Genomic DNA, 17,928 nt, shown 5'->3' with positions numbered 1-17,928 from the left:
AACTTTTGATCTAATTTTTTGATCCAATTACTCAGCACCCCAAATAATATTTTGATATTTGAAATAATACTAAAATCTGGCTGAAAAAAAAAACACTAATTTCATGTAAAAGTTGGAGATGCATTTCATTTTCTTTATATACCTATTGGGTAGGTTGATAAACTGCTTCTTGGAAAGACAGTATTGATTTTAAGGCTGACAGAAGGAAAGTAGAATCTGTTCTGGAAGGAAAGTGGAATCTGTTCTGAGGAACAGTTACTAAAAAAACAGGCCTAATTTTTCTAAATACAAACCTGGAAATAGAGATTGCATAACCAGTGATCCAAGTCTTGAGAAATTAAATTTTCAATTTTCTTGAATCGGTCAATTTTGGAGTCGTAATGGCCCCTAAGGAAGGGACACTTAAATTTTCCCTCCAAAGTATTAAAATTGTTGTCACACACAGGGAAAGCTCCCCATCCCACTTCCCGATCAATCCAAGTATGTGTCCCACGAAGAAGGAAGAGTTCAAAAAGGAGGACCATGCCTGGCTTCACAGCTTTTGTAGGTGGTAGAACCTACCAAAGGAGAAAAAGAGAGATGTATTAGTCATAAAAACATCACAACCAGCTTTCTTGTATCATATAAAGCTCTACAAACTTCATACCTTTGAATCAATTTTGCACACTAAAACAATTAACAGCTCTTTCCACAAAATAATGTATTTGAACAATTTTTCACTCTGATAAAAAATGCTGTGGGTTTTTTTTCATGTTAATTTTATGATTTCATTTTTGCCCTTGGCTTTATGAAAGCGTTCACTTTCTGTCTTTATTTGCCACTGGTGGAAAAACATTGCCACTAGAAAACTTTAAGACAGAGAAACAATACAATTTGGAAAACTGAGGTGTCCCTGTGAGGGCTTACTGAAATTCACTGGGTTCTTCTTGCATCAGCCACGGAGAGCTCATCCAAATACCCAATGAGAACACTTGCAGTCTTGCTCCTCACTGAGTCATAAACTCTTCTCCACCCAGTTCTGGGAATAATACTGGTACACAATAACCCTCCTCCTTCAGATTAAAGCAGGAAAACTCTTCTTGCAAGGTATGTGAAACTCAAGGTAGCGTAAAAATGAATTTTGAGGTAATAAACTCAATAAATACTGTTTACACTTTTCATAAGATAGCTAAAGATATTCTTCTAAGCAGCTTGGAGTTGCGGAAGAGGGCTACCAATGCTTTAGGGGCCTAGAGCAATTGTGTTCCCATGGCAAAGACTATTCAAAAGGTCAAATTAAACAAAATCATACAAAAACTAGAACAGGGAAGGTGATTACTATCATACTCTAGCTAACAGCTCTGAAGGGTAGCCACCTGGGGACAGGGGGGAAAAGCATGTCAGCTACATCTCACAAAAACTAGAACAGGGAAGGTGATTACTATCATACTCTGGCTAACAGCTCTGAAGCATAGCCACTTGGGGACAGGGGAAAAAAGTACGTCAGCTACATCTCTCAAGCACCAAAATTTCTCCTTTGTTATTGCTCCTACACATTCTCCTGGATTATAGGGAGCTAGGACTGCTTCATCTCTTAAAAAAAATTATCTTGGATGCTTCCCTAATAGAGATATTGTTCTGTTATTTGAATTTTTTCTACATTTTTTTATTTGCATTTCAGTCCTCAAAGTTCATAGCAGCAAATGCCTTAGTATGCTTGCCTTGCAAACTCCTGCTCAGCCTTTCCTTGCCTTTCAAGGCAAGGGAAGGTTGTGCTTAAGAGAGAAAGAGGAACATCTTTGTCTTCTCTCCTACCTGTGAATTGGCATATACCTGCAGAAGACCATTACATTCACAGGTATCGTCTAAGTGTCCTGTAGGATATACCCTCAGTATTTTTTGAAATTCAGAATAAGACCCCCAAATAGAAGACATCCATCCAAACTGATCACCCACTATTAAAAATGTAAAATGCCGAAGTTCTCTTATATTAGCAGAGATTTCCTAAATCAGACAACATTCTGCAGCTGACAACCAGCCACAAACCTTTACTACTTCAAATATTTCTGCACATAAATACATATCTCAATGTAGCTCTTTCTTGACTGATATTTTTAAATACAAGTATTATTTTTATACTCCTGATAGAATAGTAGGCAAGACAATAAGCACAACTCGAGTACAGCCAAACTTTTTCTTCTCTTTCAGAAGCAACTAAGGAATTTACCCATAATAATAACTGCTATGTTAGGAAATGCTACATGTTCACAGTTGTGCTGCATTCTATATTTTTTTAAGAGATAAATATAAATTAATATTTCTAATAATATGCCTTCCTGTTTCAAGTTATATATTCGTTTTAGATAACAGCAATAGAGAGGAAGTAATTTAAGGAAATCTTTTAAAACTATAAATATTGTCATTATTATGTAGGTGTACTTTATATTAATTATGTAAATATATTCTAAGACTTAGTGTAGGCTTAAAATGAAACAGAAGCATCTGTTGAAAAATGCCATAACCCTGTGGCAGCTGCTATTAAACCATTAACAGTATCAGGTTTCATTTAAACCAGATTTACCATTTTCTGTAACAGCCCGTGGGAAAGCTAAAAACATTAGGCACAAATTACTGACAAAAGAGATCCTTAATCAAGCCATACATTTCATTTGGCTAGCTGGGTGCTAGACAGTAACCTCTGTGCTACAAAAAAAAGATAGTGGTTACAATTCTACGATCAAAGGCAGTTATCTGCATTATTGAACAATCCCAAAGCACACACAGCTAAAAGCACTGCCACCTCACAACATCCTTTTTGTTTTCTCCCTTGTTTCCCAGACTTACTCTTTTCTTAATAATAACACAACAGTATATGCTCTTTTGCAATTCTGCCTATAAACAGAGAGTGGTCAAGAAGTTGGTGTAAGGGTAATCATTGTGACTATTAAAAGTTTATTCCTTTGCTTCCTTCTCACAGTTATGCTTCATTTGCTATAAACTCTCATACTGGACATAGACTGCAAACTCACTCTTTCAGACAGGAGACATCCCTTTGCTTACAGTTACAGTAGCTGGGTATTTAAGTCGTGCCATGATCCAAACTCATAGCAACAAAACAAAACCAAGGAGTTTTGTCACATGCCTGTGTACTACAAAGACTGAGGTTGTAAGGATTATCATTCTAGGAGTCCTTATGCATGAACACTGGGTGTCTGGCCCAGGTAGAACAGTATCACACATCTGTTTGCGCAGTCAAATAAAACTTACCTACAAGTAATAAAATTCTTTCTGTTGAATTTACACAAAAATCCCAGCTAAGTCTCTACCTGTTACTCCGTGCCAATGTGCCAAGCACTCACACAGGCTCCTACGGGATTTCATTTCCATCCTGACGACCACCAGAAGTGTGATTTATATGAAGGAAGTGCTATTTAGGAAGGGACAGCCAGGCTGAAGCAGAAAATTTCAAAAAGAAAACAGGTCTGCTCAACAGCCTCATGATAAACTTATTTCCATCACCACGGAGAACACGCATCTCCATCACAGCTCGCTGTTTCTCAGCCACAGAGTCAGGCAGGCCTGGGAAGAAGTGCAGTGTTGTTCCGCCAGCCCTTCGTTAGCCTCCTCCCCGGTAACAAGCCTGGGAGGAGGGATTTGTGGTACTGCCAACACAAACCCATCAGCATAGGTGCACAAAGACATTTAGGCACATTGCTCCAATTGAAATCCATGGTCCTTGAGTGCCTGCATGCCTCTGTGGGTTTGGGCTGTCATGCTCAGGTACAGGGCAGGGAACAGCTCAGGGGTCAGAGGAGGAGGAAGGGAATCAGTAATTGCTCTCTCTCAAGAGACTCAGGGCAGTGCTCGGGACAGGCAAGGCACAGGCAGCTCTAACTGGCCAGTTTGTTTTCATGAACTGTTTTGCTTCTGAAAGGAGGGAGGAAAAAAAAAAACAAAACCAAAAGCAAATAATAATTACAAAAAAAAAAGTAAAAAATCAGCAGTAGTATTTTCCATGCTGGTGGCAACTTCTTATGAGGCACTATTTGGTAAGTCAGTCCACAAGTCTGCACCAACACTGTTGGTGTTCAAAGATAGCATACTGTGTAAACACAGCATCCTGGGTTTTAATAGGTCTACTCTTTAACACCATATCTCGCCGTTTCTCTTTGCTCAGGTAAAATTTGTATTGAGGTCTGTGAGGTATATAGCCTTTTACAGTGCTATGAAAGCATCCACCGCCCATTTTCTACAACTGTAATTTCTTCTGCAAAGAGAGATGCAGCAGAGAATAAATAATGTTATGTATGCCTGCACAGGCACAAGTAATTCTTCTTAGTCTGCAGTTAACAGTGTTGCATTTAATTGAATTAAATCATAGTGAACTAAAATTATCTCTTGCCACTATTTCTGAATTCAACTGTTTTATATCGGTTTTATTGTAATACATCTTACTTCCCCATATGCCACCATAATTTCAGCAAAGAAATCGTTTACTCTAGAGAGAGAATGAATTCTATTTGAATATTTCAATAAACAGACCCAGTGTGAGGATTTGGGTTTTTTTGTCTGACTTACTTTTAGGCTTTAACCTTGTCAGAGAAGAAATAAACCTTTGCTTCTCTCCTCTACACCTTCAAATACTTTCAACTTTGAAGAAAAAGGACATTGCTTAATTCACGTAACACAAAAAATTTGACCACTAAACATATACAACCCAAATGGATTAAAGTGAATTTGAATATCAAAAGGTAATTCAGTGTTTACTTGTTACACAGAAGAGCCTCACAAAACACCATGAACAGCTCATCATTTCCAGTTATGAAAACTGCAGCAAACAAATCTCAGTGGTGTACAACACAGGTAGAAAACCTTTTAAATAAGAAGCAATTCCAATCAAGCTATTTCGTTAACAAATAAAAAATTATTTCACTATGTAAAATGAGTAGTGCTGGAGGCAAGGCTGTTATTGCCAAAATAAGGTGGGGTTTTCACGACCAGATTTCAAGACCTCCCTGTTGATGTGAAAGGCCAGCATATAGGCAGAGGGAAGGGCATTCTTGGGAAGTGTTTGTGTAACTTTGAAATTTATAAAAAGCCAGAGGAGAGGGAATAAAAACACAGACTGAGGTAAAAAATAAAATATCATGTTATTAGGGTTTCCAAAAGTCCTATCTATCATCAGAACGTCCTGGAGTAACTGGAAACTTGCTTCCCCAGCCCTCCATCACTGCCTGTCTTTGAACAGGTATCTGAATACAAAATAACACACAAATCAAAGGAAGACCATGCAGCTCCACACTATCACTCATTTCCCCATTTTCATTTTTTTAATTTAATTTCTGAAAAAATGAGCACAACTTTCAAGCCTGGCATAGGTCAAATGACCTTGACTCTTTCCTCTCCCTGCAGCTTGCACATCTCCTTAAGCCTTTATGCAGTACCACCATCTTTCCTGTATCCCAACTTCCCTGATTGTGGGGAATTACAGACCAGAAGTGGTTGTGGCAGAGCACACGAGCTCAGGATCACAGATGAGCTGCATGGAGTACAGGGCAGCAGTATCTGTAAGCAGGCAATTTATCCACTGCTTTCAGTCCTGGAGCAGTGGCATCAAGCAGGATTTCTCCTGACACACTGTGCCAAAGCAGCCTGGCTCCTTCCCAGAGCCACACCAAGTGCCCTGATGGAAACACCTCCTGCTTTTTCCCATGTTATCAGAGCAACAACAATTCCCCACTGCCTTTTCCTCTAGGAGAGATAACTCAAGGCATAGTTAACTCTAGCAGCATCACATGCAGCACGACTACCTTACACCAGAGGACCAGAATCTGGCCTTTTATCTTCCCAAATACAGGGGAATAATGTTTGCATTCTGTGAGCTTTAGCCCCCGCATCTGTTGCTAATTGTCCTGGCACATCTGCTGCTAATTCTTTTCTGTTCTTTGACCGGCAGGGAGTAGTAACGTACGGTACAGCCAGCTCCAGCCTCCCCGAGTGTTTCTGGTGATATACCGTTGGCCTGGGCAGATTCTGGCCTCATCTTGAGAGGGGAGAAATTGTCTTTGTTAGAGGAAAGCAGGAACCCCAGCTTCTCCTGCCACTCCCACCTCAGGTATTCCCAAGATTGATTCCAGCATGGTCAGAGCATGAGTTTTCTTGGGATAACTTAGGCCACTGACACACAACAGCAGAGTTTATTTCTTTTGTGTCAAGAGGACACATACATTGCTCAGTAAACCACTCAGAGCCAAGGAGCCTCATGGAGATGCGGCTAGGTCAGCACACAGGACTGAGTCAAACAGCAGTGTCACTTTGCCTGCTCAGGGCTCCGGCGCAGCAACAGGCAGCTTTCCCCTCCTTTTTGCTCCACCCACTGCTCCATCTCAGGTCTCTTGCCTGCCGTTGTTCTAGATTCCACATCACAGGTCACATAGCATAGCATACCCTTCCTCCATAAGCTTCAGTCCAGCCCAGGACACAGCAATGTTCCCTTCACCAGGGAAGCTGTGACAATAAGAAGCTCACACTCCTTTAGTCTTCTCTGGACTGTCAAGACCTGGTCATGCTCTGCTGTCTTTCCAGAGGCTCAGCTACCATCCCTTCAGCAAAAAAACAAGAAGATTAACTCCTGATAACAAACCCTCTTTTCCTTGTGTGCTCTGCTTAAAAACTGCATGTTTAATCGGGATCACTTTTTGTTCTTTTTTGGCATAAACTATTCCTCCCATTTATGTAGTATAGCTTTGCAACTAACCTGCTCATCCTGAGTCCATAAATAACTATTTGAAATGTAAAATGCTCCAAAACCAGATCTTTTATGTATAAAAAAAAAACTGTCTTCCGAGGGCATTTTGCTGGCTTCTACAACTTGCAGATATGGACAAAATACAGCTTGAGCCCCTTTTCACAGTTCCAGGTGAGGCATGGAATTGCTCCATTTTTCCACTCATAGCATTTTTTTGTTGTGGCAGGTATTTATTTTGCTCTTGGTGTCCTCTGCTGTTTGGAGTTTACTTGGAGCTAAAGGATACAGGCAGAAGCTGCTGCATTCTACATTCCTGGTGATCTGCCCCAGATAATATGTGGCTTTTGTACAACTATTGTATCCCATGGTTTACACCAAGCTTAGAGATATAATTTTGCTTTAGGTAGAGAATAGGCCATGGAATGGTCCAAAATAAAACCGTGTCCCTAGACACTCATGATTTTTAATATATGTCTACTAGATTTTTCCAACACAGACCACATACCTTAATCTCATTAGATATGATGCATTATAATATAGGCCATATTTCTGAGGTCTTTGGACAGTATGTGTTGGTCTAAGCTAAAAAAGCACGCACAGTACAGTCCAGTGGGTGTCTCCAAGAGCTCCACCACCAGAACACAGTAACTAAACAGCATGTGAAAAGTAACTTCAGTTAGTTACCAAAACCTGGAATAAGTAGTAACCTTTTGCATATGTAAATCAATTGCACATTGCTAAATAAGGTAGATGCAATAGATTCTAATATGCAATGGCTTTGCAATGTCAGTACGCTAGACTTAATGAATCATAGAATGGTTAAGTTAGAATGGAACTTAATGATCACCTACTTCCAACCCCCTTCTAGCGGAAGGGACACCTTCCACTATACCAGGTTGCTCAAAGCCCCATCCAACCTGGCTTTGAACAATTCCAGGGATGGGGCAACCACAACTTCTTCAGGCAACCTGCTCCAGTGCCTCACCATTCTCATTGTGAAGAACTTCTTCCTAATAGCTAATCTAAATCTAGCATCTTTCAGTTTAAAGCCATTACCCCTTGTCCTGTCATTACATGCTCTTGTAAAAAGCTCCTCTCCAGATTTCTTATAGGCCCCCTTTAAGCACGAAAAGGGAGCTATAAGGTCTCCCCAGAGCTTTCTCTTCCCCAGGCTGAAAAAAACCAACTCTCTCAGCCAGTTTTCAAAGGAGAGGTGCTCCAGCCCACTGACCATATTCATGGCCTTCTTCTGGACTCACTTGAGCAGGTCCATGTCCCTCTTGTTTTGAGAGCCCCAGGGCTGAATGCAGTGTTTCAGTAATCCCTGCAAGTCTTCACACAGTGCTGGAAATTGAGTTTTCCATGTTGGGAAAGTCCATCTAGGGCTAGTAAAGGTCTCTAGAGAAACCACCTGGCTGAAGCTTATAGGATGGAACAGAATCTGTATACAACAGACCCCTAGATCAAAGGAGGTCCCTTTGGCACTTTCTGATGGGAGCAGAGCAAGGAGAATGACTCACAGCCACCTGGGGAGAAGACCACTTTTGAAGGGCTAGCAGCCAACCTGAGCAGCATGGGGCTCTTAGCCATGTGGTATAAGCAGCACCTAGTCTGAGGGCAGCTCACTGCATGTTGCAGAGGTCTGTCTCCCAGGATGCCACAGCAGAACAGAACTGCTTTGAAAACGTGCATTTTGAGGTGCTCTTGCAGAAAGACATTAAGCAAATAAGAGTTGAGGACCAAACCTCCCCCAAAAGAAAACAACCCAGATAAACAAAATAGAAGCAGTAACAAGTAAGTGTTCCTGCTGCACAAAAAAAAAAGAGAAGAAAACCCCAAACAAAACCAAACTAAACCTGCAGTCTTCAAATAAATACAGCATCTGTCTAAGATTAGTTCTTGCATTTACCAAAAGGTTCACGTAGCACCTTATCATCCCAACTACAAATAATTGCATCGAGGCAAAATTTAAGTGGCTCTCATTTTGAAACTCCTCTGGCACTACCAGGCAATATTACTTCCTATCTTTTTTCATAGTGTATCAAACTCTTATGTTATGTCCTATAAAGTGTCCTAGAGCTAAATGTTCATCTGTGCCAGCATTTCACTCAAGAATAAAATAAGAGGAGCGAGAGAAAAAAAAGTTTGTGCTCTACTTTTCCTAATGATACCTTGTTTTGTAATTATTAAAAGCATCACGGTCCTTAGACAGCTGCTGACACACAGGAAATAAGGTCCTCGAAACTGTTTGTTTCATCATATTTTAAGAATGAATACCGTAGGTCATGTTAATCAGTTTCTGATATATGTAGTTTTCAAAATGCACTTCAGGGAAGAAAATGCTGGAAATGACTAATAGCAGCAAAGATATGAACTTTATTCGTTATATATCTAACTCTGAATGTGAACATTACCAAAGTACTTTGCCATCTTAAGTATTTAGGAAGCCTTAAATAAAAAATAAATCCACCTCATTCAGTGAAATAGAACATCCTCTTTTTCAAGCAAAAGAATTCAAATTTATTAATTTTGTAGCTATATTTTAAAATGAGTGTCAGCCCCTGCTAGATGACTGCATGATAAGTGTCCTGAAACTTCAGGAAAAGGCACTAAATTTTTCACAGCATTTGTGTTTCATTTTCAGTGTAATAAAAATATGGTGCCCTTTTAATAATGAATAATAGATCTCCTGGTATGATTTACATGCGTGGATTAAATGTCATGTTTGAAAAGTTGCTGTTTTATTCATATTGAATTTCCCTCAAGTAAAACAAAATGGTACCCAGCTACTGTTATAATATTGCAAGTACCTTGCCACACTGGTACATAAATATTAACCAGTTGATATACTCTTTAAAAATCTACAGATCTATGAACTGTTCTGTCAGCAACAGTGGTTTTATATGCATATGAACTGATTTAGTGCTATGCCGAGTTCCAGGTACATTGTGGAATAAGAGTAGCAGCAGCGCTCACATATTTCTGGACCTCAGGTTTTTTTTGCTGAAGTGCCAGTTCTGGAGGGCTGGCAGAGAATTAAGGACTGATGCTGAACAGGTGCAGCAGGATCCAGGATTAAAAAGTAGCTTGGGAAGCCCCACACTGACACGATTGTCCCTGCTTCTGCTCATCAGGGCTGTACTGACATCCCAGGTGACTTGACAGCTCAACGAAAGTTTTTAAATGTCACTTTCAAGCAATCTCATTGGCTTATAGTGCTTTTCACAATAGCTAAAGATTTCCTATCTGAACTTTCCTTTCTGAACAAAAACTTGCTTCCTAACAGGCAATATTTTTTCTGGAAAAGTGTTCCAGAAATGTTTATAATTTATTGAAGATACTTGAAATAGGAACATTCTCCTTAAAAAGAAGTCGTTCTCTTACTAAGTGAAAATAGTGATGTACAGCAAAATAGTTTGGTCCTGATAACTGAAATCTTTTAAAAGAGAAATACTTTTGCCACACTCCAATTTTCACGCCATTGAAGCCTATGAATATTTTTATTTTGAAAAGTTAAGATTTGTTCTTACTTTTGTAATTGCTTCATACAACTATTTTAATGTTTGCCAAACTAACTTAAGAAAAGCTGACAAAAAAAAAATCCCACCACTTTTCCTTTAATTTAACAAAATTAAATTTCCACATACCACAACTCATTTGGGCTCTTCAAGTCATCATTAAGCTGAAAAACATGACATGCACCTGCTAACACTGGGACATGATCCTATGAAGTAATAAGACACTGCTTTAAATACACCACAAACGAAAATGTTTACTGACTACTTGGGTCTTATCTATAGTAGAATCTTAGCTACCATGAGCAGCAATAAGGAAATTATACTAGTAAAATCCTTGGTCTAGTGTAAAGATGATGCTGACTTATCTGTGCAGGTGCTGCCAAGGACAATGTAATTGTGTAACTGCATTACTAGATGCACAGTAAACATACCTCTTTTCCTATCCTCTACTCAACTTGCATTTCAGACCTGAGAAAAATGAGTACACAGAAAGTTTAAGAACAAAGCTTCTTTACCGCCTGGGTCAACCTACTGCATTTTTTGAATCTCAGCTTGAGTTCACATTCAGTTTGTGTTATAATGTAGGTGAAGTTTCAAAATAGCTCTTACTTCATCTAAACTAGACAGCATTAACCCATCCAAATCTAAAGTTCCCTTGCATAAACTAAACATATGACGAAGTCCTTGAAATGCAGTCTAAACCAAGTCCCTTTTAGCTCATGTTTCTGAACATTGCTATTCCTAAAAAAAAACCTGCATCAGTCGAAACAGTAATTGCATTTTATTGCAATCGTAAGCATTCATAGGTGTTTTGTCCAGGATAATTCAAGTAAAAGTATGACTCGTATGACTGTTTGGTCCTACTGAAAGCCAAATAAAATTCAAGTTGAGCTACTAGGAGCCTCTGCCTAATAAGCAGTCAGAGGTTATTGTGGGAGGTAGGTTGACAAACTAAAGAGGAAGACAGTGAAGGAGGGGAAAGAATGGAAGCTGGCAAACTGAAGTAAAGAACATTGATTAATGAACAAAAAACATTTTTGAAAGGTCGGGTGTGCAAGTCAGACTAGCCCTGAGGCAGATCTAACTTACATGACCAGCACTTTCTGTACGCAGCAGGTAACCCATGCTGACACCAACTTTGCCGACATGACAGGGTTATTATTTTTGGAAGGATGTAGTGTTCTGGAACAATTCTTCTAATATATTAGTTAAAACTAAGCTTTCCTTCAATATCAAGTGTGCATGTCTCCATTTTCAGCATGTTTACACTGAACTTCTACCATTATTCTGGCCAATGAAAACAAAAGCTGTTTGTGAGTACTTCATTTGTGAGTACTTGTGTTTTTCCCCCTGTAATACATCCCAAGGCAGCACTGCTGCATCTAAGATTGTGTTCAAACCCAGATGTTCATCTGGAGCTCAGCACTAAGATCTCACGAAGTTTTGTAGATGCTTCCCATCTGAAGCTAAAATTTTCCTCATCTCAGTATAGATGGTTTCTTTTGAAATGCTAAGGTTATGGGCCAATACCAAGGTGGAAGAACAGAAAGGTTGAATCATCAAGGGTATAACACCTATGTCTCCAAAATGAGCTGGTGGAGGAGGTTCTCTAAAATGATGACATTAAGATTTTGCTGTCTTTATACCATAGTGAAGACAGAGAATCATCAGAAGATCATTTAATCCAGCTTCTCCACATGGTACCAAAGTTTTAGTGGACTTGCCCGAGACCAGTACCCTGGTTCTCTACACTAAAAATGAAGTTTTTAATTTAAATATCCTCTGTGAGACTCATTAAGGACTTTAAAGCAAACTCTGGAAAAGTGATAAAAGTACAAAGCATTTCTCTCAGACCTTTGGATGAAGGTTTATAGCCACCTTTAAGCAGTTACTGAGGTGTCTACACAACCCAGTAGAGACCAACAGAAAGACAAGCATGTGGACTTTGTACTTACTCCACAAATCAAGGGCTTACTCCATAAACCCAGGACAGGAGTTCTTTTGCATCTAAGAGCAGCTAGATAAAAGATGGGTCAATCTGAACTAGCTCTTGCTTAGTACTGAGAAGAGAGATAACACAGTTTTCAACATGGAATGTTCTTGAGGCAGGAGGAAAAGTAGCAGGAGCAAAAGTAGCAGGCAAGACCCAGAAGAAGCAAGATCCTGAAAGCAAGAAGCAGGGCATGCCAGTCATTCAGTTGTAGTGCCTGTAGTCTTCTCCTTTCAGTGGAGCCTAAGATGACAGTTGTTTGTCTTCAAGGCAGTAAGCAGGATGCATGTGTCCTGCTTCTGAAGGAGTCACAGCTCAGTGATTTCTCCAACAGATACATATATTTGTTTTAACATCATGTGACAGTCACATTCAAAGTTTCCCTCCCTCTATAAGTGATTCTTTTCATACCAACAGATGTATTTACATACACAGTTCATTATCGATTTCACATGATAAACAGTTAAAAAGCAGAAAACGTGACTTAGCAGCACTTTATAATCACAAACCAAATAGCTGAAATGACCTATCTCCAAATAACTGAAAACATCAATACCATACATTAAAGTTGCTTTATCTGAAAGCTCTTTGGGATAGGGACTGCATGTGCGTTCCGTATCTACACAACACTTCCCACAATAGAAGGGGGGAGGAAGAAATCTGTCATTCAGGTCATACTACAAAATAAATAATTGAAAATTGAAAAGATTCTCCTCCTCATTCTACCAATGTCTCATAACACACACACACACACAAAAATAAAAACCCACACAGAGAAATGGGGGTTGTTTTTCAAACTGCAAAGAAGCTTTCATGTGCCAGAGAGTTTATTTGAGACCAGTGTTTCAACCAGCACTAGGCATTAGCTACAACAGTGAACAACTGACACACAACAATCCTGCCACGCACAGCATGCTTAGGCAGGGAAATATGTGTGCTTCAGTCACAAAAGACAGAATAGAGCCTCAAGTGTTTGGGCTCCTTCCAAAATAATCCAAATGCTGCTTTTTTGGCAAATGGAGGTCAATGGAGCTAAAAACTCACAGAAGGATTTGGGCATTCATGTGTTTATATACACCCACTCGTTCATTTATTATTCTAAAGCTACTTTACAGAAATCAAATTACATAGCTGACAAGCTGCATAGATAAGAGAGAATAAAAGTAAAATTTAAAATTAGCTGACAACAGTATATGATGTAGTGTATATTTGGCACTTTTAGAGTGAGTGATGAGGGTTAACCTAGGGGAAAAAAATTGCACCTTCCTAAATTGCACCTTAAATTATTAAATAAATTATTAACATGATGGAATGCATTAAATATATAAGCCTGAAGGAGAAAGAGCAGATGTGTTTTAACTTTCAAAGCAAAGACAGCATATTTAAGAAGTGTTGCTTACTGTCTGGATACTTTGCTCGAAGTAGATTTCAGTGTTGTAGAAGTTTCCATCGTGACTAACAGGCAGCGTTGTCCTGGCCTGAGGCTGCTCCTTCATTTTGGGCCACTCCAGCAAGCCACCACCTAAGCGGCTGAGAACAGAAACTTTGAGGGTGTAGTGGCCTTTAGGGACCTTATCTTTGACTCCCCTCAGGCATTTGACGTGAATTTCTATCAGCTGTGGTGTCTTGGAGCAGTCAACCTAGAGAGAGGGCTCTGAGTTACTGATCTGGGTAGAGCTAACTTAACTATACAATTAGCATGGACAAATTTCTTCAAGAAAATAACTACTGAAAAGCAGACAACATACTTCTTGTTCAACCTGCAATTACCTATTGTTAACCGAGGATCTGCAATTAGGGAGGTCAAAAGTCACAGACACAACAGATAAAAAAAATTACAAATACTAATAATAAAATGCTCGGCATCTTTGGAGGGAAGGCGGAGCTGTTGAAGTATGACACCGAAAGCCATTAGTCTGCAACAATAAGGCAGAATTAACTGGAAAACAATACCTTCAAGAGTATGGCATGCTTTGTAAGACAGGCACAATGCATGATGTGGTGAGCAGGCTGCAGGCCCAGAAAGACAGGGCAGGCCATGTTTTTATACTAATTATTAGTCTTGCCAAAGCTATTAGTCCTGTGTAATATGCATACTATACTTTCACCTTCCGATTATCATATAATCAGATTCTCTTAAAAATAGTAATCAAAGTGCAACACGTGTAGAGTTTAATAACAACTCCCTACAGGCACCTTTATTCCAAGTCCAGACAAAAGGAAACATCTGCTGCTTGCTGTTGACAAGATGTTGTCTGAGTTACAGAATGTTTATTATGGAATAAATGCTGTGCTGTGTATCAGAATTGCCTTTCTGGTGCTTTCCTTTGAATGCACAGCTTATAGCACAGTGGTTGGCAGAGGGGAACGGACACAGCAGTATGATCCTTACAAGTCCTGGCTGAGTAAAGGTGTAGGGACTGTCCCACTACACCAGCAGATACTTCAGTGCTGCCCAAATGCAATCTGCAGGGTCAGGCACTGAACAGGGAGTCCCAGATTGGCCCCAGTATTGAATTCAATGGATAAAATTCCTTTACAATAACTAATTATTTAGTTATCAACATTTTTTTTCCTAAGGAATCTATTTCTTCCATTATTTTGAGAAAACAGTCTAGGTGGTCTTTTAATGCAATGTGATACAAAAACCCATGCCATACTTCAGAATCAAATGGCTACCTTGACTACTAGGTTTAGTAGTCTCACAGTTTAAGCCTACAGTAGCTAATAATCTCTTCTCTAATCCTGTCTTGGATTTATTTTGGAAGAGATAGCATATTTCCATATAGATGGAAAGCTTCTGGAATTAAATTAAGCAGTTACATAAACAGTTGAATTTGTTAAACTTCTTTTGTTTCTCAATACAAACCATACTTAACAACTAATCTGAATGACAATTATTTTCAGCTTAATTAGAAAATCTTAATTAACAATGAAGATTTAACCTTAATATTTTTGGTTTCTGAATCATATATAAAAAAATTAACATTATGTGAATAAATAAGACAATCTTTTTAAACCTCAAGGCAGGATTACTGATGCAGGCAGACTTCGTTATTAAACACATTCTAAATTAAACGCCTCTATGAATTTTATACTGAAATATATTGTGATAGTTTTGCATGCCAAATGTGACATTTTGTATTTTAGATTCATCTTCTGTAGTAATTTTGGAAATGTCATACAAACAAAGATTTTGTCATTTACCAATGGAATTACTATGCATGGCCGGTTAGCCATCTCTTTTCTGGCTCTTCTGGTTGTTTCAAGTCAGCAAGCCATAAAAAATCTTTATCTCTCTGAAACACAGCAATTTGGAAGATAATCGAATAGTGACTGGGGGGCAGAAACGCCAGTCTGAGGAATTATACCACAATCTCTCTTGCATTTACAACCTTCCTCAAAGCGAGCGCCAGTTGAGTAGGAAAAGGAGATAGAAGATTCATCATATTTCAAGCCTGTCTCATTTGCATGGTGGCATAGCTGTCTCATCTCCTGCTGAAAGACTTTGCTTGGCCAGCACTGACAAACTGTTTTGAAGAACTCTAGCCATGCCCAAATGATTCATCATTAATAGCTTTAGACATTCTCCTTAAGCATATGGTTACTTCTGCTGGGAAGCATATTTGGAAACCTCCTAAATTCTATCCTCTTAGACTATAAAAAGAAAATTAAAAAAACAACACAATGCAATTGATCTAGTCATTTAGGAATCTGCATCAGGAAAAAGAGCACTCTATGATTCCATGGAGAACACCTCACCTTCTTACAAGGTCCTGTTGCTACATTTAATCCAGCATTCAGAACTGCATGGTTACCAAAGCTGGCTGCCATTTCTTCTTCACTTTCATTCCCCTCTGCTTTCAACAGCTGACTTCCCACTCTGCAGCAGTTAGGGAAGAGGGAAGAACTATTCAAAAGAAAGAAACTACAACTGCAGACCCAGAAAGCACTTGCTGTTGCTAATATATCACAGTTTGATGTTTTCTTTGAACATTATCATAAGCCTTGCAGGGCACCCAGGAGAACCAACGGTGTACTAAAGCAGAGAAATGGCTAGGCTTCAAAAAGTGGTGCACGAAAAATGCAGTCACAGCCCCAGCAATAAAACGGTATTTGTCAGTCTATGCCACAGGTCAATACGAGGTACCTAAAGTTTCTCAGCTCTGTCTGGCACTGGGGCTCAGGTTCTAGGTGAAGAATACTAAAGTAGGAAGCCATTGCTTCTGTTGACCCTTTGAGGACTAATTGACATCTTCAATTAATTAGAAGAGGTTTTTAGAAACCATTGGTTCCTTGAGAACTGGGTTGCTTTAAACTACTGAAAAAAAAACTTATATATATACACACATAAAAAAATCTTCCCTTTTATGAAGGGGAAAGTCTTCTGAATTTATGTATAAATCTTTTATCATTTATAAATCTTCCAAAAATCTTAAAAAAAACTATGTAAGTTATATAAGTTGATATATAGGTATACTTACACATTTTCTGCTGTATGTGAACTATTAAACTGTTATATGTTAACTTCTTGTTTAGTTAAAATAATTTTAGGGGGTAATTAGATCAACTCAAAGATTATTTTTTATTTTTTTTTAAGACAGGTCCCTGTGGCAACACAGAACACCAGCAAATAGTATAAGAACAGCCCAGGACAATTGGATAACCCAAAGCTGCCCTATATAGCACACAGGATACAGAGAAGGCAAAGTATGGAGAAAAACTTGTCCTAGATCACAGCAGGAGCAAATGCAAAACTAAGTCACTTACAATAAGCAGTATAAAGCTACAGGCTTTGGCAACCCCATCCCATCTTCAACAGACATAGAACTATGAGCAATTTCTCTGTCTCAGCTCAGCACCAGTATCTAAATAGAAACTGCCCTAGGTAAAAACATCTGCAGATGCTCTGCTGACCTCAAAACACTTCAGCCTCCACAACCTGCTTTAAAAGGCTAGTGAGGGTATGTTTGCCACACCGACACTGGCAATGCTCCAGCCACTCTCACAGGTGGAGACAAAGGGCAGGTAGCAGAGCACAGACACAGCAGCTCTTAAGAGCTGGAGGCTGAGCAAGCCATTCGCAGCCACAGAATAGCCGTGGGCCACCCTGGACATTCAGGGAGCTGCCTGCAGCATACTGATAGGAACTATAGGAACCCAAAGGGAAATCACTGCATCAGGTACACTTACCATTCAAGATTAACTTGGGCATCTACAGAGACAATTAGAGGACAGGCTCTCTTAGGTTGCCAAGCCACATATTCAGTTAAGATTTTAGCCACAAAAGAAAATGTTAAAATCTGGTATTCAAAAAAAAACCAAAAACAAAAACAGACAAAAAAAAAAAAAAAAAAAAAAAAAAAAAAACAACCAACATCATTTTCCTGGACTGCACTTCTGAGGCATTCCTTCAGTATTTTATTTTTTCCTTTAGTATTTGCTTTTGGAAAATTCTGCTCCAGTGTCTCCATTCCTGTTTCCTCCTTTGCATGCTAGGTGATGAGAAGCCTCCACAAAATTAGCATGGTTCTTTATCAAGAAAATTACAGAAAGTGCAATCATGCTAAACATCCCAGGCTCACGCATGTGTGCTAGCTAGGTAACACATAGTTCAAATTCCCATCTTCTGAAACAGATGCTCCAGTCTCCAAGTTCCTGACACATTGCTACAAATCAGTTTCTACTCAGAC

The 17,928-nt window shown here is 39.2% G+C and overlaps 1 protein-coding gene across 1 annotated transcript in view; it reads right to left on the bottom strand.

The window, feature by feature from the left end:
- The window catches only part of LOC130593815 (uncharacterized), an 80,439-nt gene that overhangs the window by 1,267 nt on the left and 61,244 nt on the right, over positions 1 to 17,928 (bottom strand). The window contains exons 10-13 of the mRNA XM_057399237.1: positions 17,429 to 17,450; positions 15,998 to 16,145; positions 13,636 to 13,875; positions 294 to 557 (exon numbers count right to left, since the gene is read on the bottom strand). Coding sequence (XP_057255220.1) covers positions 294 to 557; positions 13,636 to 13,875; positions 15,998 to 16,145; positions 17,429 to 17,450 — 674 coding nt within the window. The remainder of the gene's footprint in view (positions 1 to 293; positions 558 to 13,635; positions 13,876 to 15,997; positions 16,146 to 17,428; positions 17,451 to 17,928) is intronic.

Source organism: Pezoporus wallicus, unplaced genomic scaffold (assembly GCF_028554395.1).
Source record: "Pezoporus wallicus isolate ANWC-B61680 ecotype Strahan unplaced genomic scaffold, APGP_CSIRO_Pwel_v1 contig_818, whole genome shotgun sequence".
NCBI classification, from domain to species: domain Eukaryota; kingdom Metazoa; phylum Chordata; class Aves; order Psittaciformes; family Psittacidae; genus Pezoporus; species Pezoporus wallicus.
The sequence above is the reverse complement of the archived record's forward strand: the minus strand, read 5'-3'. Positions and strand labels throughout refer to the sequence as shown.